This window comes from Hakea prostrata, chromosome 3 (assembly GCF_041222555.1).
Source record: "Hakea prostrata isolate BN-2017 chromosome 3, UWA_Hpros_2, whole genome shotgun sequence".
Lineage (NCBI taxonomy): Eukaryota > Viridiplantae > Streptophyta > Magnoliopsida > Proteales > Proteaceae > Hakea > Hakea prostrata.
The window spans coordinates 50,224,586-50,246,101 of NC_142602.1; the positions used below are offsets into that span (position 1 = coordinate 50,224,586).

Consider the following 21,516-nt stretch of genomic DNA (forward strand, 5'->3'; position numbering starts at 1 on the left):
GCCATTTGTCTTGCCTTCGTAATGCCAAGTGGGAAGAGAGAGTAATACTAGAGACTTGCAGATGAGCAACTAATGTCGGTGAACATTGAACCTTGGTATGGAGATATTGTTAATTATCATAAACATGGAATTTATCCTCCCATTTATGAGAAGTAGTAACATCAGTGTTGTTAAATAAATATAAATACAACAAGCGCACAGATCATGCAGCAAATGAGTCAATCACATGTAGGAAGTTTTAAATCTTGTTCCTTCAACTAATGCAAGATGTGATATGTTCTTGGAGTAATTTGAATAAACGAAAATTGCTACGCTTAAACTAGAATATTCTAACTACTCCAGTCCTTGTCACTAGGATTGGAATATTTAGAGCAGAAATTTTCTCAAGAGAGAGAGGGAAGGAGATGAGAAGGATGAGAATTGATAATAACAACTTTATTTAACAGAAAGAAAAAATACAACACATGAAAGAAAAATCTTATCTATTTGACCAGGGGGAAAAAATTGAACCTAAACATAAAATTGATAGGAAAGCAAAGATGCTTACTTGAAGATTAAAATATACTAAAAGTTTGCTGGCTCCCTGAAAGAGCCAACTGAGGAGATTCTACTTAGGAAGATGGGCTTTGAGTAGTTTTTGTGTCTATAGGGAAGTGGGGCTAGGCTTTATGTAAGGTGAAGATTGAGGGAAAAACTTCAATTGTTCCATATGTGATTAAATAGTAAAGGAGAATATTCCTAAACAAAAATGGGGTATACATGAGGAATGGAAAAAATAAATAAAAAACAAAATCCCCTTATTCTTCTTTAAAAATGACTTCATATCTTATCATCCAGGCTCCAAAATGGTTTGATCCATAAGAAAAAATTTATCCTGGCTTTAGATATCCTCCAAAATGTTTCCCTTTCATGCCTTTTAGCTCAACATTCACCCTTTTGCCTTTTGTTAGAAATACCCTGCAAATACGAAACTAGAAAATACTTCAAGGTAGCTTGTCTAAAATGTGTAAAAATGTATGCTTTATGCCCTAAGATTTTGCACATAAATGTGCTCATCAGTTAGCTTCATAGGTGGAAGTAACTTCCCATAGAAGTCCAAAATTTGATAGTACCTACACAGAGTGTTATAATACTAAGGGAGGGCAAGATCCTTTTGCTTCAATTGATGGATCTTTCAAAGAATATCTAGACACCGAGCATCATTACCAACCTTTGAATACGTCGTTTTCACGACTTTCTAGATGACTACATTCTCAAGAAGGAGGCATTTCTCGACAATAACAGGTTCGATCGAGTTAAGCAGGTAGCCATCACAAGGCATTTTTCAGTTTCCCATTTGTCTTCAGCCAGAGTAGGAGTTTTAGGTTTTACAAAAGTGCCATGAAGATGGCCAGCAAGACCACGTGAACCGACTGCATGTGTAACAGATCGAGATCACTGCAGGTAACTGGTTTTGTTAAGCTTGACAAAGTTGATTTGTAAAGAGGGAAAATCACACTCACATGTAACTGGAGCCTCCTCTACTTCAGACAAACCAATAGATCCAGTAGACATAGTTGCTGATCTGAGAATATGGGAAACCAAAAGAAAAAAGTTTACAGATGCTTCATCAAGGAAGGATGTATACAACGGATGGGTGAAAAAGAACCCTGGTGGGAGAAAAAGTGCTCACCACCAACGGGAATGAACCATAGAGGGTATCCAAAGGCTTAGAAGAGTTGATGGAAGAGAGGCAGAAGAGAAGAGGCCTCACAGGAGGGAGGTGGATGCTTTGGTGGTGTTGCGACAGGGTGGCGGTGCTGTGGTGTTGACGCAGAGGTGGTGATGGTGGTGGTTTGGCAGTGAGTGAGAGAGAGAGAGGGAGAGAGGCGGATGCTTTGTTGGTGTTGTGATAGGGTGGCGGTGCTGTGGTGTTGACGCAGAAGTGGTGGCGTTGGTGGTTTGGCAGAGAGGTGATTAGATTTTGGGCAGTTTGTTTCTCAGACATCTTCAGATTTCGGCAGTTTGCTTCTCAGACATCTTCAATATTGTCCTAAAATCATCGGGTTTCATACCATGATGAATATTGACTTTAAGAGAGACATAGCCATCCTTTATTTATATTAACTGATGAGTACAAAAAAGTAGAAATACCCAGAGTCGCAACAGTTTCGATAGATGGGAAATTTGAGATCAGCTTTTAAAGAAACAATACGTAAGATTATTGGTTCTCAACAAAACAAAAACTAGTTAAGAGCATCATTTCAGTCATGCTTGCTGAAAACTTGAACTTATTCAAGAATAAAGTATTTCTCAAGGATGAAATATTAGGTTTAGGTTTTTTTCTATGTTTTCTACCCTTATATTTGATATATTTCCTTCTCCCTTGACTTTTCAAAGTTATTTAGATTCAAATTAGAGAATGTATTGCATTGGATTGACTAGTTCATCTGGGGTGCTTCTGGCTTGAGGAATAGGCCCCTTGTAAATATCTAGAGTCTAGAAACTTTGGTTAGAAGTATCTAGGACTCCTTTGAAAATATCTTTTAGCTAGAAAGTTCTCCACCATTGGTGGAGAACACTTGTATAATTCTTAACTGTTCATTGTACATTATGGTGCCTATAAATAGAGGCTTCCATTGTAGAAGTACATTGGAAGTCCAGAGATGTGAATTCACAAGAGTTTTGGACTTTTGGTCTCCTTCGGAAGATCTACGTTAAAGGTATGTGTTTGAATTGGTCACCTCCGTGTTTAACGGAGTTTTGTCATCTTCCGTTGATTATTGTATTATTAATTTTGTTATGCAATCTTGATGTGAACCAGAATCAGGGCCAAAATAAGGCCTAGGGTAATGGCCCCATACCCTGCAGCCCTCTGGTACAACCAGCAGTATTTTGGTGATGTTGCAATATTTCAATTGAGTCAACTTAGGATTTCATTGGGTTCAGTATGTTTGTGGGACTGATGATCTACTTTTAATTTTAAATTTGAGTCCTTGTTTATCAAGATATTGAAGAGTCCTAGTTACGTTGGGATTCCCAAGTAATAAGGGATTTCCATAGTTACCATCTACTTCCTACAGGGAGTCCATATCTACTTCTGTTTTTCAAATTGAGTCCATCTAGAATAAGATATGATAGTCCTTGTATGAGGATGAGTCCTTAGTCCAAGGAGTCCTAGTTTGAGTTATTTTCTGAAGTTGAGTCCTTGTGTGAGTTCCTTTTTTTTTTGGTAATTTGTGAGTTCCTATCTAAAAGCTATAAATAAGCCTCTCTAAGTTGTAAAATTCAGATTACGTTTATGAATAAAATTTGAGAATTGAAGGAGAAAAAGCTTGGAGTCATGGGTTCTCTTGGAGGGAAATTGCAGCTGACGTTGTGTGAAGATTCTGCTAAAGGAACAAGACACCCACCCCTAATCCTGTCATTTTCCCTCTTTTTCCTTCCATCCCCCCAACCCTAATTCTGTAGTTACAGCCCCTTCTTCCCATCCCAAGTCAACCCTCCCCCTTCCCCTAAACTGCGGCAGCAACCCTGTACCTCCCCCACCCTATTTACCCTAGTACAAGACACCCCCACCCCTAACCCTGCCCTTTTCCCTCTTATTCCTCCCTTCCTCCCTAACCCTAATTCTGTAGGTACAGCCCCCTCCCCCCATCACAAATCACCTCTCCCCTCCCCTACACCGTGGCAGCAACCTTGTACCTTCCCAACCCTATTTTCCCTTACCCCATCCCTTCCCCGGCTCTAGATCATCAACCGCAACCCCTCTCTTCTCTTCTTCTCCCCCCCCTTTCTTACTTAGCGGTAACTTAGAATTTCCCAGCAAATTAAAACCAAAATTTTACTTAGCCTAAAACCTACACTTTGCTAACCCCTTATTGAATACCCATCCCTTTTTGGAACTAGACTCCCCTCCGCCTACCCTAGCTTCGATCCCCAAATCAGCCCCTCCGTTCCCCCTAAACTCTAGTAAACATAATCATCATCATCAAAAAACCCTAAACCCCAAAAACGTTAAAATGCTAATTTTCCTTAACCTCTCATCCAAACCCTAAGCCCTTTTAGGATAATCTTCCCTCAACCCTAACCTTAACCTTAGGTCAACCCCTTGAAGCCCTAGCATTTAAGAAACCCTAATTTTCTAAACCCTAAACTTGGAATTCAGTTCTGAAATTAAAAATACGGTGACATTTCAGGCTTGAATTTCATTACGTTGACATATAAACCCTAGCTGAACCTAACCTACCCCATTCCCAACCGTAGAACCCCTTACCCAGTCCTATTTCCTCAACCATAGGGCATTACAACCCTAGTTGACTGCTTATTCACTTGAAGAGGATCTTGAGGGACCTTGATCTGGGGCTCACATCAATCAATTAAACTCTATACCTGGTTCACATAAAATATCTTTGGATATTTTCTCAGTTTAGAAATCAATTCATTGTCTTAGTTTTATCAAGTATTCTTTAGAAGAAATATGGCTTCAAATTTTTATGATTCTCAATGAGGCTTATTGTTATTGAGAAAAGAGGCTTTAGGAGTTATTTCATGAAACAACTCATAGTTGTGACATTTTTATTATATTTTCTTCTTCTTCTTTTGTGTGTATTATATTGCCTAATTAGTATTGGCTTATGAGATAGATACTAAGTCTGGAGTGACTCAACCAAAGGAACGAGGATTAATAGCTGAGAATAGAGAAGAAAGAAGAAAAGAAGAGAAAGGGCTGTAAAATTGTGGTGGTTTACTTGAGAGCAAAACTCAGTTGTGGTGGTTTGCTTGAGAGAAACACTCACCTATATGATTCGTTGCCAACATTCTTGGAGTTACAACTGAACTCCCTCAGGTGGTAAAGGTAAACTAGAACAAGAGAGAATCACAACTTACTAAGACTCACAGTAATTTGTGACTAATGTGCCCTTAATATGTAAGCTCTTAAAACTTAACCTCCCGCTGGAGAATAAGATGTTGTACATTCCCAGCTTGTACCGGAGGATCCTGAGCTGGTTAGGAAACCTTTGGTGAAGATATCTATAACTTGATTACTTGCCTTTATAAAGGGAGTAAAATGTCACGAAAGTCCAAATTTTCTTTGATGAAGTGTCTATTAACCTCAGTGTTCTTTGTTCTGTCGTATTGAATACAATTTTGAGCCATACCTCTGGGGGCGTTGTTATCAAAATAAAGCTGCATAGTCCCTCAACGTCGAATCCCAAATTTTGAGTCAACCTCAACCTTATATGAGTGCTCAACTCCTATGAGCTGTGGCTCTAAGCTGTGCTTCTGCATTAGAGCTAGACAACTGGTTGTTCTTACTTCTTCATGTTACCAGAAGCTCAATCCACGTCAGTGTAGTGACTGTAGTCTTCTATCTTCAAATGGTTGTGCCGGGCATATTGAAGATCTTCCCTGGGAGAAGACTGAAGAGTATGTAATGATGCAGTGCACATCATAAGTACCCACTTTTGGGACACGCATAAATTGGCTCATCACCCTGTTGCATGGATAATGTCTAGCTAAGACAAAGCAAGATAATACTATTTTTCAACCAAGTATCAGATACTTCGTTGCATCTATAATCTTAACTAAGCTTGTGGTTTTGATCACTTGGAGAGTTTGCTAGTTTACAATCCAACATTTTTGTTTTTATTGACCAGTTCTGTACAAAATTCCTTTGGCAAATATTGATTCCTTTCTTTGATCAATATGATACGATACCCGATGTGAGTACTCTAGAACCTTGTAGACTATGGTAAAGAAGATTGCACACAGGATCAGTTAGTTTGCTTATTTTATGATGATTTGAATTAGTCCAATTGAACTAATTTTATATGTTCAGGAGCGTTTCTATAAGTCCAGTCCTACTTGTGACTTTCTGAGTCTATTTCTTAGTAAGTTTAGGTTACTTAATTGGTTGAGGATCACTTTATGCCTTCCTTTTAATGTAGGATTCTATTTTTGATTCCTTAATATAAGTACATAAGAGAGATAGCGAGGGTGAGGAGGGTTGTGGGCAAGCAATGAACAAAGCTTTCAATAATGAAAAAGTTTTTTGCTGGTCTATTCCATTGAAGATTTGTCTTGTGTTTGATCAAGATTGGAGAAAATGGTGTTTGATCCGATTCACACCTTCTGATTTGAAGCCTGGGATTGTTTGAAGGAATTGGTGTGTGATCAAATAGATACCTTGCAGTGTGAAGCCTAGTCGGTTCGTTTTGGATAGTATTGAAGCTCTACCTTGATGTTCTATTCGAGTTTGACGTTATGGTTGAGGTTAGACTTTAGAGGTTTTCTGGTGTTCATCAAGAAGATTTTTGGTTCTCCCCAAGTCCCCAAGCCCCCTAGTCATTCTTCTTCCAATCCACTCCAAACCAAACCCTACACCCCCCTTTTCATCTTTAACCTTTTTCCAACGAACATCGTACCTACCCAAACCAACCAATCCATATGAATAGCCCTGTGATGAGATTGGAATGAGATGGTTATAGCAATCTTGTCCGAAGGGCAAATAAGCACGCATTTTTTAGATCCCCGATAGTGATGCACATACCCATAATTACTAACAATTCATGCGAGAGATTTGGATGCTGTCAGATAGTTTTCGGAGAGAGATTGAGGTTGTTAGGAGCAGCAATGGCATCTGTGTTTCTCAGAGGAATTGTGTACTAGATCTTCTGACTTATACTTCTATGTTAGCATCCAGACCTGTGTCCATATTGGAAGTCTAGGGCTAACAATGATGAGGAGCAGTGGAACAAATATCAGTACATGAAGCTGGTGGATAACCTTATTTATCATACTGTGTCTGGACCTGAAATTCATTTGCAAGAGGAGTCACAAGTCAGTTTATGGAGACAGTCAAGCAAGCTCACTGGGAGGTTGTCTGCTGAATTTCATGATATATTAAGGGTAGCCCATGGTGAGTCTTATATATGGAAAATAAAATATTGAGTACTGACTTTTAAGGTATTATCATGTGTTTAGGCTGGTGTTGCAGGATAGAAGGTCTACTGCTGTCTATTGTACATTTCCTGGTGAAATTTGTCACTTGTGGGAGTAAGAAACAGACACAGTGACCAGGTCTAATGCTGAAACCCATCATGGACCCATGGTTTATATTGCAGATGGGTTGATGTCATTGAAGTCTCTTCTTCAGGAGCATGGTTTTCCTGTTACCATGCCTATTGATATGATTTGTGATAATCAGGCAACTACCTATATTGCTGAAAATCCTGTCTTCCTTTGAGGCAACCAAGCACGTCAGTGTTTGTTATCAGTTTATGAGGGATGCTGAAACGCAGAAGTTGACTGCCACTCTATTTGTCAATCATGGACTTTTGGGAGTTAACTGGCTGACTTCTCATGACTGAATTTTTTCACTTTATGAGGGATGCTGAAATGACTTGATTGCCACTCCATTTGTATGTTACGGACTTTTGAGAGTTAACAGGCTGAAATAGTTACCAATTAGTGGTTTAAATACTAGCCATACTGTACATTCTATTTTGGAGACACTTAGGCAAGCTTTCTAGGAGGTAGCCCATTGAATTTTGTGATATCTTACGGGTTTGTTTGGTTGCCAGAAGTGAAGGGAAGGGAAGGGAAGTGAATTTTGTTTTTTTTAAACAAAAACAAACAAACTTTTGTAATCACGACCCCATGTGATTACATTTAAGCTTTATTTACTAGTTAAATTAAAATTAAAATGAATGTAAAGTGAAATTTGATGACCAAATATGTAATTATTTGGAGTTAGTCATGTAATTGCATAAAGGAATAAATACAAATTAATCCCCCCCCCAAAAAAAAAAAAAAAAAAAAAAAATAGTAGCCATAAGCTGTGATATGGTTATATTTATGCTCCAGCTTGAGGGAGCATTCATTGCTATGTTTCTGTTTTATTTTTGGTTAAAATGACATCTATAATACCTGACGTTTTAAGAAATTATGGTTAATGTACCCAATGTTGCGATATGATGTCCGGCAAACCTAAACTAGAATTACACTAAATACTTATTAAGGATTTTTTTTTTTAAACTTCAGGTTTACACTTTTACCCTTATCAAATCAAGGGAAAGAATCACGATCCCTCCTCCATACCCACCCTTCACCTTTATATATCACCTCCCCAAAAAATAATAATAAATCACATCCAATCTTTTGTTACCCAATAAACACATTCTCTTCCTTTTCCATGGTCCTTGCTATCATCTTTCTCTACTCATTTTGGATCTCGTTTCATCTCTCGTCTTCATGTCCCATCCCCTAACAAGTCACTTCTTATTTCTCATGGTTCCACTTTTCATATATTTTTTTTCTTGGCTCCATCTATCGGCTCTCTTCCACATCACACCCCTGTCCCACTCACATCTCCACCTGCTGTTCCTCATCACATTGTCAACACCATCAAAACAAACAATTTTAATAGATGAACAGTGAAGCAAGTAGTTCAAATCGTATTTACCTGATGATGAGCGGTAACCGTAGGAGGAGGTGTTCCAATTCCCTTTTGTCTCCCTTCCCCCCCCCCCCCCCCCCCTTCCCAAAAGAAACAAAAAAAATTGTTTTTTCATATAATTTTTCACAGTTCTTTACTTAGTTGGTGCTTATCTAATAACTCAAAAGTCCAAGTCCAATTACTCATTAGTGGTTGATAAGGTTGACAGATTCACCCTCTGAAACAAGAAGTTCTAGTCTTGATTTGAAGGTAAAATATCAACTACTTGGCGTCCATCCAATTTATCTGTTATAGTTATTTCATATTTCCTAAGTTGGTTTCGGTACTATTTTGCTGACTACGACTCCAGCTGTAATAAATTGTCTTTTCACTCTTGCTTCTATTGGACTAATTCGACCCTTTCCCCTGTAAGTCCTAGTGGCTATGTACTGCAACCCCACTTTTGGCCCTCTCTCAGTTGGACATCACCTGCCAGTGATCAGTCTTTGTGATTGACTTTTCACACATTGATTTCAAATCATCAGAGTTTACAGAATTTTTTGAGCGATGTACATCGTTCTTAGTAGTGGAAAAGCCTTCTGCTTTTTAAACATTGCCAGTTCACAGTTTGGAGGTATTATATTCTCCACTGTAATTCAGTTTTTTATTTTATTCTCCTTGGTTTCTCCTACACAGGTACCCTTTCTTCCTGTCTTTGACTCTGTCAAAGCTGTCAAGGTGTTGTGGCCCCCTCTAATGCCTTGGGTTGCCTAGGAGCTTGACAGCTATGCAACAACTTGTACTCAATTAATCTCCTTGTGCATCGGTATAACTCCCAGTCTTGATGAATGTTACATGTAATTTGGTGCAGTCAGAACTTCCCCAACCGACATTTACACGTTTATTCAGTAGATAATGTTATAATGGGAATATAAATCAGCAGATACTGGCAACCATACTGAGAAGTGGGAATCTCAACTTCTGTTCTTTGCTAGATGGAAGCCTCTATTTGTCTAGTTGATGTTTAATTTGACTTCATACATCATTTGTTTGTAAGCATTTGATTTGCAGTACTTCTAAACTTTGAGACTGGTTTCTTGTTATTGCAGGTGGTGACACTGTAACAAGGGAAGATATCATGGAGGCTATAGAAAGGGCGAAGTTTGGGATAAATGATAGGCAGCCATCTCCTAGCACCTTTAGCAAGGAACTTGGTAAATTGTTTCCATGGATGCCATCTCTAATAAGAAGGAATGACATGAGAGAGAATGGGTTGCAAGGTCCTCTTGGCTACCAAACACTCAGCTAATGGGTATGTCCATTTCACTGATGAGCACATACTTGTCATTTCCAGTATTCATGAAGAGTTTCACATGGAGAATATTTTGATTGCAAACTTAATATCGTCACAAACAGATTATTTTTTAGAAAACAAGCTTAGCAACATTTCCAGTTGTGGGCATCAAAATTTTGTTCTTAGTTGCTTAAGCATTACTTTTTTTAGGTTTCCTGCCTACAAAGGGATCATAAAAGTTTTGTTGGAGGATATATTGTTTGATTGGCTATTAATCACAGTTTACCGTCCAATTAAATCAAATTCTGAACTAACTGAAGTTTTGGCCATTTGTTTGCCGATAAATATAACTTTTGTAGTTATTTATGGTCGTTCATAAATCTTTTATGTTGGTTGTATTGTTTGCACAAGTGGTAGACGATGTTATTCTCCTAGTTTAAAGGAACAACTGAATCCCTTCTTTCTTACTTTTAAATTTTTTGGGTACAGAAACAAATTTATCATATTTCTTAAATTTTGTTGGACTAGTAAATGCCCTTGTTATTTGAATTCTTAGGTCACTTGAGAGCTCCATTAGCACATTATTTTTGTAAAATACACCAAGGTAAGCTCAGTAAACCAGTTCATTTTGGTTATTGGACAGATCCATTGGTCTAGTTATTATTACACCATCAGAAAAGAAGAAAAGTGGATAATTGGGTCTATGGTAGAATAAGGGATGGATTTTGAAATACGGTCCTATTGTGTTTGCCAAAACTAATATTACTTCTCCCCCTTCCCCCTCCAGGTGAACCAGAATCTCAGCCAATTTTTTTTAGGTTGTTGTTGATTTAAAAAATCTGTAAGATATGTATGTATGATGTGTGTATAAATCAATCCTAATAAAAGTGTTTAATGTTAAGAAAACTGCATTCATTTATTATGGCAGTTAATGTCACAAGGTTTTCCCTCAAGGCGTTTACACCTAAGACACAACTGGTAATCCTTTGGGAATGTGATTCCAAGATAACACATGAATTTTCATATTGCATCTGTATGAAACTAAATCATCTGAGAGTCTTGCAAAGACTACTGTTAGTTGTTGTGTGTAATAAGATTCTGTGTGACAGTTGTTGGTTACTACGAGGTCATCACTGGTGCAGTTGTACATTGTACATTTTAGTGTACTAGAGGTTGATGCATATGTTGGCTGTAGTGTTTCACACATGGAGTGTTTTTGAATGGAAGCATGGAACCCATTTGCTTACTAGGGTGAATATCTTGAGAGGATGGTCCAATCTGTCACTGTTTCAAATTGTTGCATGTTTTTGAATGTTTTTGGTAATTCATTTCATTTTCATGGTGCTAGTACTACCCATGTAGACTTAAGTGTTTCTGTTGGGTTGTCTACCTGATCATCAATTCCCATGTTTCAATAGAATGAATTGAGATGCATCATTAGATAGTTGTGTTCATTATCCTCTGCAGTTCTGTTTGTTTACTTATCACCTTGTGTTCCAAGGAGAAAAAAAACTTTATTGATATATCTTACATCTATTTTTAGGTCTCATAGTGTGCAGGATAGCTTGTGACAAAAAATTACATTTCAATTGAGATCAAAAGCCTGGTGTAAGTCATTTAACTTGGAAAGCATTAAAATCATGATGGATAATAGTGAGTAAAGAGCTCTAAGAGACCGTTTGATGGAATAAAATAAGTTGGACAGCAAAGGGTGGGAAAATGTAGATATCTCCAATGAAATTTTAAAAGTTGAGTTTGCTTGGTTCACTGGGGGTGGGAGAATGAACAAACAAGTTTTCTTAAAGAGTTTTTTTTACATGTGGGACCCTTTAGTGGACCACAAACTAATGTTAGGTCCCCTTAGTATAATATATCACGTGTGGGTCCTAACAAGACCATCATCGTCGTCGTTAAGTATATTCAAATTTTAAATGTTGAGGGAATAAAATGTACTCAGATTATTTAATATATTGTGTTATTATAATATTTTTTTTCTTTTTTTTGGATTCTATATTTTTTTAACCATATAATTAATGCTTAATAACTAATTATCTCTTTTTAAAACCATTTATTAATACAATGTATTAAATAATTGAAGGGCACTTTGGTCCTTTTACATTTGGAATTTGAATACACTTAATAGTGTTAGTCTGCTTGGGACTCACATGTAATATATTGCATTAAGAGGATCCAACATTTAATATATGGTCCACTAAAGGGACCCTGCACGTAAAAGACTCTTACTCATTCTTAAATTAAGGAGCCTATTGGTCATCCATAAATAGTAAATGGGAAGTTCTCATGTCCTCTCATAGGTTGGTTACCGGTCTTGAGAGCCCATGAGCCCAAATCTACTATTGCAACCCTACTAATGAATGATCCCCACAATGTGATTCATGTCCTCTCAAGGGTTGGTTACTGGTCTTGAACACCCACAAATTCCCACTGCTGCCACGGGTCACTTGGTTTCAATTTCCCTTCTAATATGGTCAAATATGACAGGGGTTTCTTAGCCAAACACTTCTAGACATGCCCTAGGTATGTCAACCAGTAGTTCAAGGAAAGAGTCAAGGGGCACCATAGGAAAGCGTACCATACCACATTCACTAGTGTCCAAAGACAGAAACGTCAGAAGGGCATTCCCTATTCTACAACTACAACATAGGCATTCAAATCATATCATGATTCCATACATGTCACATCATAGTCCAAATCATATTCACACCATTCAATAATCAATTCCGATATGTAAATCACAAGATGAACATGCTATTGTAATTATAGATTAATACAATGTTAAGAAAGTAAAACAACAGTAGCTAACTCATGCATTCGAATCATATCATAACAAGCATGTAAATATGCATATTGTGAGTGAACGTACTCACCTTCTATTCCGAATCTATAACCTTCAAGTGAGAGATCAGAGAACAAATCCAAAATCACCTAAACAAGCTTAAACAAACATGTATTGAACATAAGGAACAAATCCAAAAGGTTGGAGTCGAAACGAGCAAAACAGAGTAAAAATTCAGCTACTGTCACTGTGGGCTGATTGGCCCAGTCGACCCAGTGAACAGTACAGACAGAAAAACCCTAAATCGGTCATAACTTCTTCGTTTGAAGTCCGATTACTCCAAAATTTGAAGGGGAATTCCCCAGAAACATACTAAGACTATCTAAGATGACATCAAATGTCATTGGAAAATAATTCTAATCAAACCATACAAATTAGGATTTTATCAAAGAGAGTTCGTGTATCTCACGGAAAGACTAAAGAGAATGGGGATTCACTTTAGGAAAGAAAGAACAGTATTTCAAAATCAAGAAATGGCATTGGGAAGAGTCTAATCATGAAAAAGAAATCAAGGTCTTCGAATGGATACCCATTCTTGAAGGTTACCCTAAAATTTCCCTTCAAAATCAACCAACAACAGATTCTCGAAGTAAAAAAGGGAAAAGGGATTCACCCAAAAATTATGGGAATAGAAGGAAAGGTTGTAAAAATGGCATGAGACCTTTCTCACAATCACAAAGGTAGGTAGAAAACAAAGATAGAGTAACTCATGGTTTCATGCCAGATCAAAAACATGGAACATCACCATATGGCTTCAAGGGAGAACATATAGTGAATGGGGATTCACTCTAAGATTATGAGGATCAAAGGATATGCTATTACAGAAGTGTAATATCTTCCTCACAATCAAAACAATTAAAAGAAATAGAAGAGAGAGTAAATCTATAGAAAAACAGATCGATTACTAACCTTGTAAAATTCGATGAAGAAACTCTAACAGATGCTTAAGATCTTCCTTGGCTTCGAAGAGGAGGTTCTAAGGTCATTCCCACGTTCTCCAGAGGCTTAGGAACATAATGGGGTTGAAAAACACGGAGTTCTAATATATAGAGCATCAAAAACCCTAAAAAAACAGAGTTTTACACAAAAGCCTCTATCACTGGGTAGCTTGGCCCAGTCGACCCAGGTTGACAGCAAGCCCAAACTTAGGGATTTCAAGCTCTAAACCTCAAAATTTTCAATGGGGCTTTTTCTAACTCAACAAGCAACTTACCTAGCATTGAGGGACCTTCCAAAACATGTCCAACTAGGCCTCAAGTCCATCAGCCAAGCTCTTCAACTTCAAGGTCAAACATCAATCAAGCTCTTCTTCATCCAAAACAGATAGGGTTTCCAGGTTAGGGTTAGGTGGGATTTCACAGATATGATATGGGTAATCATTGATAGGTTGACCAAATTAGCCCATTTTATTCCTATGAAGATCACTCATACTATGGATAAGCTAGCTAGGCTTTATGTGGACAATGTGGTTCGTCTGCACGAAGTGCTTGTGAGTATTGTTTTTGACAAGAATCCTAGGTTCACCTCGAGCTTTTGGAATAGTTTGCAAAAAGCTTTAGGAACCCAGTTAAACTTAAGTATTGTTCATCCCCACAAACTGATGAACAATTTGAGCGAACAATTCAGATTTTGGAAGATATGCTTAGATATTGCCTTGTGGATATGTGTGGCTACTGGGATGAACACATCGCTTTGGTTGAGTTTGCCTATAATAATAGTTATCAAGCAACTATAGACATGGCTCCATTCAAGGCTTTGTATGGAAACACTTGTAGGACACCCTTGTATTGGACTGAGACTGGTGAAAGGAAAGTGTTCGGTTCGGAAATGATTAAAGCTACAAGTGTAATGGTGGACATGATAAGAGAAAGGAATCCTTGTCCAAAGTTGCTAAATTGTGCTTTGGTCGACTGGCCAGTCAACTAGCCAGTCGACTGGCCAGTCAACCAGCCAGTCCACCAGCAGTAATGAAATTCGAAAATTTACAAAATTACTTCCCATTTTGACCCTACCTTTTTGGAACTCGTGAATAAAGGTCTACCCCAATCATTGGTACTCCAGAGAACGAAAAGTGTCACTCTCTTGGGCTTTCCTTGGTGTTTGTGAAGATCCTTGACTCCAATCATTAGTTTACACCTCAATCATCAACTCAAGGTATGATTCCTCTTATTATTCTTCTAATCTATTCATTTTTCTATCAATTTATGATCTTAAGACTATGGTTGAAGTGCTGCAACCTTGCAAACACTTAACCATGAGTTTCCCCCTTTCAATTCCATGATTATCACCCAACTTTTGCTATGTTATGCTCCTATTAGGATTGCTTACATTTTATTGCTTTGATTCCTTTCATTTCAACATATTCTTGATTCAAAACTGATATGTAGATGCATGTTAGGTCTAGATTATTATGAATTCATGATTCTAATTTAATTCTTAACATTCACTTGATTGATTCCCATCATTCTTTACAATTTCAATAAATTCCAATTCGATTCTTGATATTTATCATATAGAACATAGGGCTTTGATTTGGGTATTTATAATTGGACCGTTGGATCGTCATGAAATTTAGTGTGTAGTGTCCTCATATCGTTATAATCATGCCCTCCAAATTTCGTGTCGATTGGAGCACCGGAAGATCGGTTTGGGCCAAATCTTCAATTCTGTCCATTGTTAACAAGTCTTGGTCGACTGCCTTGGTCGACTGTCAGTCGACCAAGCCAGTCAACCAAGAGATGTTAACATCCCTGTACTTGGCCGAATTGCTTCGTTTGACCTCCGATTCGATTGTTTTCTTCTCTGATGTTACTTGTATGTTGTCTAGGGTACCAACACTGACTTTTTGGCTATTCTTGGTGATTATTGGTATTATTTCTGACTCGATTAAGGTAAGGATGGTTATTGCCATAAATACATAGGCTATGTGCTTATGCCTTGCATTTCATAACTTGGTGAACATGGTCTCTTTATTACTTTTGAACATCATAGGACTGTTATACATGCTTTAGAACAGTAGTATTGTAATTTCATATATTCTTGTTATAATGATTAATTATTATTGTCACTTATACTTATGATGAATCATTTCAATATTATGACTGAATATCTGTTATGATGATGTATCAAATGTATGTGAGATGTTGGACTTGAGTATGTGGTTGCTTAGGTATAACTTGGGATTGGGGAGTGTTCTATTGACGCTTCTGTCCTTGGGCATCGGAGGGAATAGTATGGGATGTTCTCCGAAGGTGCCCATCGACACTTTCCCGGGTTATTGGATGACATATATAGGATTGTTTAGTTATATGGCTAGGATTATCCTTGTATCAGACCCGAATCGGAAGGACATTGAGACCACCCGGGAGGGATGGTTGATGGGCGCCAAGACCGGAACCACCGTGGTAGGGTATGGTATTGGTGGGGTAAATAGCTTGGGCGCACGGGCCTCAAGACCGGTAACCACCCAGTGAGAGGACATGAGAGCTTCCCGTTTACTATTTGTGGATGGCCAATAGGGTTGATGAGTCCGTAATCTGGGATTACGCTGACTCTAGTGTGAATGATACTGGAAAGGATCGCCGGGGGCGAGGAATTGACGTATCTGGATCTGACATGATATGACTGAATAGAAGACTTGCATTGGGCTAGGCTTTACCTTGACATGCACCAATACTTAGACCAAATGGTGATGTGAGAGAGCGGTGACCGAAACCCCAGCCAAGGTTATCTGTAAGGTTTCAGGACCCAATTCCCACCGGCTTGAGTGATTGAGACCTACCCAAAGAAGTATGGTGCTATGACTTAAAACATGTCTACCTTAGAGACCAGCATTCATAGAGTTAGAACCATACTTGCATCATGTGTTTCATATCATATTGCATCATGTTATGGCTTGTATCATATGGCTTATGTTTTATGGAATGACTACCTTGCTTGAGTTCTTTTGAATTCACTCATTTTTGCAACATATTTTGTTAGACTTTTCTGCAGGTACTACTACTGTTGACTGTGACAGTCAACACTCTGAAGACCAAGTTGGTGACTCGTACCACACTGGTGGTGGTGAACATGTTGACAAAGATTAGCAATCCGAGACTGATATTTGTCAGGAGCAGATGCGGACTTGGCTTAGTTTCTTATAATTTTGTTATTTAGAAAACATTGTATAAGTTAGAAGAAACTGTAATTTAGTTGTGTACCTTTCCTTTCCCTTCTTTAAAGAACTGGTTGTAACCTGCACCTTATCTCGATCTACCTTCTGTTGTTATTGTAGAATGGGTTTCCGCCTCATTGCACTTTTCGATTAATTATTTTATTAGTATCTTTCCGCACTCTGATGCTCTTTGTGATTCTTCTGAGATTCTTCCTTGACTTTTATTATTAAGTTATTTAAAAATTTTGATTTGTTCTTGTTTTTGATTAAATTATTGTGCTAAATGGATATGATTGTTCCCAAACTTGATCTTTTGGGCTGTGGATCACTCCACTGGGTAATCCAGATAGGGTACCCTTAGGGTGGATGTGACAGACCAGGCCTGGATTTTATACTGTTGCAGGTCCGAAGACCTGAAGTGGAGGTAAAAGAGACTTGTGGGCCATCGTAGTTGAAGATTCGATGCTTGATCCAGAGTCCATGGATATTGGCAATGATGCCCTTTACTTGAGCACATTGTCAGTGTTTAGTGAAAATCTGCGCATCGAAGAAGATTGAATTAGTTGAAGCACCTATTGAACCCTCGTGCTCAATTCGAAGGTATTTCTTAAAACTAGACTTGTTGATTGACTTGTAAGAGAAAACCCAACTCAATTCGGATCTGTCTGGCCTTCCAATTCCCTGTTCTAAGTTGCGGTCAAGCCTTGGTCGACTGCTTGGTCGACCAGTAGTAATGAATTTCGAAAATTTACAAAATTACTTCCCATTTTGACCCTACCTTTTTGGAACTCGTGAATGAGGACCTAAACTAATCATTGGCACTGCAGAGCACGAGGTTTGATACTCTCTTGGGCTTTTCTTGGCGTTTGTGAAGATCCTTGACTCCAATCATTAGTTTTACACCTCAATCATTAACTCAATGTATGATTCCTCTTATTCTTCTTCTAATCTATTCATTTTTCTATAAATTTATGATCTTAAGACCATGGTTGAAGTGCTGCAACCTTGCAAACACTTAACAATGAGTTTCCCCCTTTCAATTCCATGATTATCACCCCACTCTTGCTATGTTATGCTCCTATTAGGATTGCTTACATTTCATTGCTTTGATTCCTTTCATTTCAACCTATTCTTGATTCAAAACTAATATGTAGATGCATGTTAAGTCTAGATTATTATGAATTCATGATTCTAATTTAATTCTTAACATTCATTTGATTGATTCCCATCATTCTTTACAATTTCAATAAATTCCAATTTGATTATTGATATTTATCATATAGAACATAGGGTTCGATTTGGGTATTTATAATTGGACTGTTGGATCGTCATGAAATTTAGTTTGTAGTGTCCTCACATTGTTATAATCACGCCCTCCAAATTTCGTGTCGATTGGAGCAACAGAAGGTCGGGCCAAATCTTCAATTCTCCCATTGTAAACAAGTCTTGGTCGACTGACAGTCGACCAAGCCAGTCAACCAAGAGATGTTAACATCCTTGTACTTGGCCGAATTTCTTCGTTTGACCTCCGATTCGATTGTTTTCTTCTCTAATGTTACTTGTATGCTATCTAGGGTACCAACACTGACTTTTGGGACTATTCTTGGTGATCATTGATTTTATTTACGACTCAATTAAGGTAAGGATGGTCGTTAACTCAAGTACGTTGATTATGTAAACATGCTTATACTTTGAGCTCAGTAGATATATTTCCTATGTGTACTCCTTCCTTAACCATGCATGACTATTACATGCATTTTATCAGTAATTGTATGTTATATGTCATTCGGAATATCATGCTTAATTATCCTTTATGATTATGTATATGATTAATCATGTTATGACATGCCTTTAATTATATGATGAATTATTGATATGATATGATAAGATGAGATTGAACTTGTGAATGACTACGTATGACTTGGGATTGAGAAGTGTCCTTCCGACAATTCTGTCCTTGGACATCGGAGGAAATAGTATGGGATATTCTCCGAAGGTGTCCATCGACACTTTCCCGGGTTATTGGATGACATACATAGGATGGTCTAGGTGTATGGTTAGGATTATCCTTGTTGTATCAGACCCGAATTGGAAGGGTATTGAGACCGAACGACCCGTTGTAGAGTATGGTTGATGGGCGCTCAAGACTGATAACCACTCCATGAGAGGACTTAAACCATACTACGGATACCGAAAAGGGGCCATTTATTGGTAGGGTTGCAAATGGATAGAACTGGGCTCACGGGCACTCAAGACCGGTAACCAACCCGTGAGAGGACGTGAGAGCTTTCGTTTACCATTTGTGGATGACCAATAGGGTTGATGAGTCCGTAGTCCGAGTTCGTGGGAGCCATTGGATACGTTGACTCTAGTGTGAAGGATACGGAACCGAGTTGGTCGGTGCCATAAGGAAAGTATCCGGATCTGACATGATACGACTGAGTAGATGACTTGCATTGGGCTAGGCTTCGCCGTGACATGCGCCAATACTTATACGAATGGTGATGTGAGAGAGTGGTGACTTAATCCCCAACCATGGTTTTGATGAGGACTTTACCCAATTACCTCGGCAGACCCAAGATATCATGTATGATTGAGGGGGAGTGACAGACGACCTAAAGAAGTATGGTGCTATGGCTTAAAACATATCTACCTTAGAGACTAGCATACTTAGGGTTAGAATCATATATCATCATTGTCTCATATCATCTTGCATCATATCGTGACTTGTATCGTATGAATTGTGTATTATGAAACGACTTGCCTTGCTGAGTTCTTTTGAACTCATTCCTTTTGTGCATTAGTTAGATTATCCTGCAGGTGTAGAAGACTCTGATGGCGCACTCTACGACATGAGCTATGATCCCGCATACTACCCTTCGGGTGATGGCTACGATGAGAGCCAGGATTATTGTGCCGAGGAGGATTATGGTTCGTACCAGGGTTAGCCCCACCATGGTGAGGGAGCGGCCGCGTTGGTTTCACTTCATCCACACTATGAAGAAACAATCATTAGGATAGAAGAGACCTTTGCGTAGTGCCCCATTTCCTTGGATTACTGTTAAACACCCGGATATATTGTCTTTAACTCTTATGGATTTATTCTTGATTTTGGCTGTAACTAAGATTGATTAACCACTTTTCGGTATATTTGAAGGTGTGACTCCTGATCACTCTTTCCCTTTTGAGATTACTTTATGTGTAGTTAATGCTTGATAAATTCCGTACTTTGATTGATTATCTTTTCTTATTCACTTGATCTGTTAATTACTTACTTTAAACATTGATTATATTGTTCATGATTATGTTATCGTGTATGTGGGAGGCATGGCCGCTCGATCTTGATCTTCGGGCTGTGGATCACATCCCAGGTATGCCAAATAGGATACCGGCTGGGTGGATGTGACAGAGTGGTATCAGAGCCCACGATCAAGTAAGGCCCCAACCACAGAAACGACAACGGAACATTCCGAGTCACAGATCCAAGGTGACTCAATTATTCTTAGAAGTGAATAATAGATAACTTGGACTAGAAACCCGATTAATGAAGCATAAGTGAATTGCTGAATAACATACAATAATTATAATTTAACAATCATCACTTAATGAAACGAAAAAGAAAGTAAATAATGCACAATAAGAGATGAAACAAAAGTAACTTTCATTAACTTAAATAAGTTTTACAACGGATTACATATGGGAAGCATAAACTGAAATCCTAGTACAATCTATCTATCTGGGAGATCGTCGCCGATCTCTGGGTACTCTGACATTCTCAGTAATCTGAGTGAGCTGAGACTGCATCTGATCCTGCCTGGACTCTATCTGTGAAAGCCTCACCTCAAGCCTCTCATACATCTGTGTCTAACTCGCCTCCATCCTCTCGTACATCTGAGTCTGCCTGACTCCTAAATTCTTTAACAACTGCTCCTATCTGACCCCCATCCTCTCCATCATGAAAGTCATAGACAACATTTGAGCATACAGATCCAGTGCCTCTGGTGCAGCCTGTGATGGATCCCCAACCTTAAACTGTGGCGTAGGAATCCCCTGATCATCGGGACCGACATCCTGCATACCTATATCATCCCCAGCCTGTTCCTCTGCTGGAACATCCTCATCATCATCCTCAGACTCCGACTCGTCGCCTAGACTGGGAGGCATGTCAACCTGATCTAACTACATCAGTCCAATGGTCCTCGTGCCGATGGAATACCCCGCACCTCCAACAACCCTCTCCTCACCATCTAGGTCTACCCCGAAATACCTGAAGATGCGTGTCAATAGGATCCCAAAGCAAAGGTTCCTAACACCCGGATGCGTGACAACCTCGATTATAACACTCTGAATGATATAAGCTAGATCGATCTCGAATCCCATATAGATCCGATAGATGAGCAAGGCATCCATCACCGTAACCACATGATGATGTCCCGCTCTCGATATGATGTTCCTCCCTACAATCCGCCCAATGACTCTGGCCGATGGAATCATCTCGCTGCTGTTCCTAAGCTGATAACACCTATCATCATCCCAAAGTGTCATGCATATCTCGTACAACTCGTATGGAAGCATGTGTTTGCTGAAATCCTCCCCTACTGATATCCACACACATGCATGTGGGCAATGTGGAACCTCCAAAATCTCTACTAGCGTACGAGTAGTAAATCTGATCTGAGTCTCTCTGACCTGACTCGCTATCACTAACTCCATCTAATCAGCTGGACCCTCCACAAAAGAAGTCAAGTTGCTGTAAAACAGCCGAACTAACTCCGGGTACACCGGTAAAT

The 21,516-nt window shown here is 38.7% G+C and overlaps 1 protein-coding gene across 4 annotated transcripts in view; it reads left to right on the forward strand.

The window, feature by feature from the left end:
- Positions 1-16,877, forward strand: part of LOC149022410 (putative inactive ATP-dependent zinc metalloprotease FTSHI 3, chloroplastic) — a 29,650-nt gene extending 12,773 nt beyond the window's left edge. The window contains exons 4-5 of one of the 4 annotated variants that reach the window (XM_089150528.1): positions 9,529-9,731; positions 16,552-16,877. In XM_089150528.1, the coding sequence (XP_089006654.1) occupies positions 9,529-9,728 (200 nt within the window). In that variant the 3' untranslated portion in view covers positions 9,729-9,731; positions 16,552-16,877. Of the gene's footprint in view, positions 1-9,528; positions 10,481-10,500; positions 11,642-16,551 lie in introns of those variants that run through there. The other 3 variants (XM_089150530.1, XM_089150529.1, XM_089150527.1) reach the window with 3 other exon arrangements.
- The last annotated feature ends 4,639 nt before the right edge of the window (positions 16,878-21,516 follow it).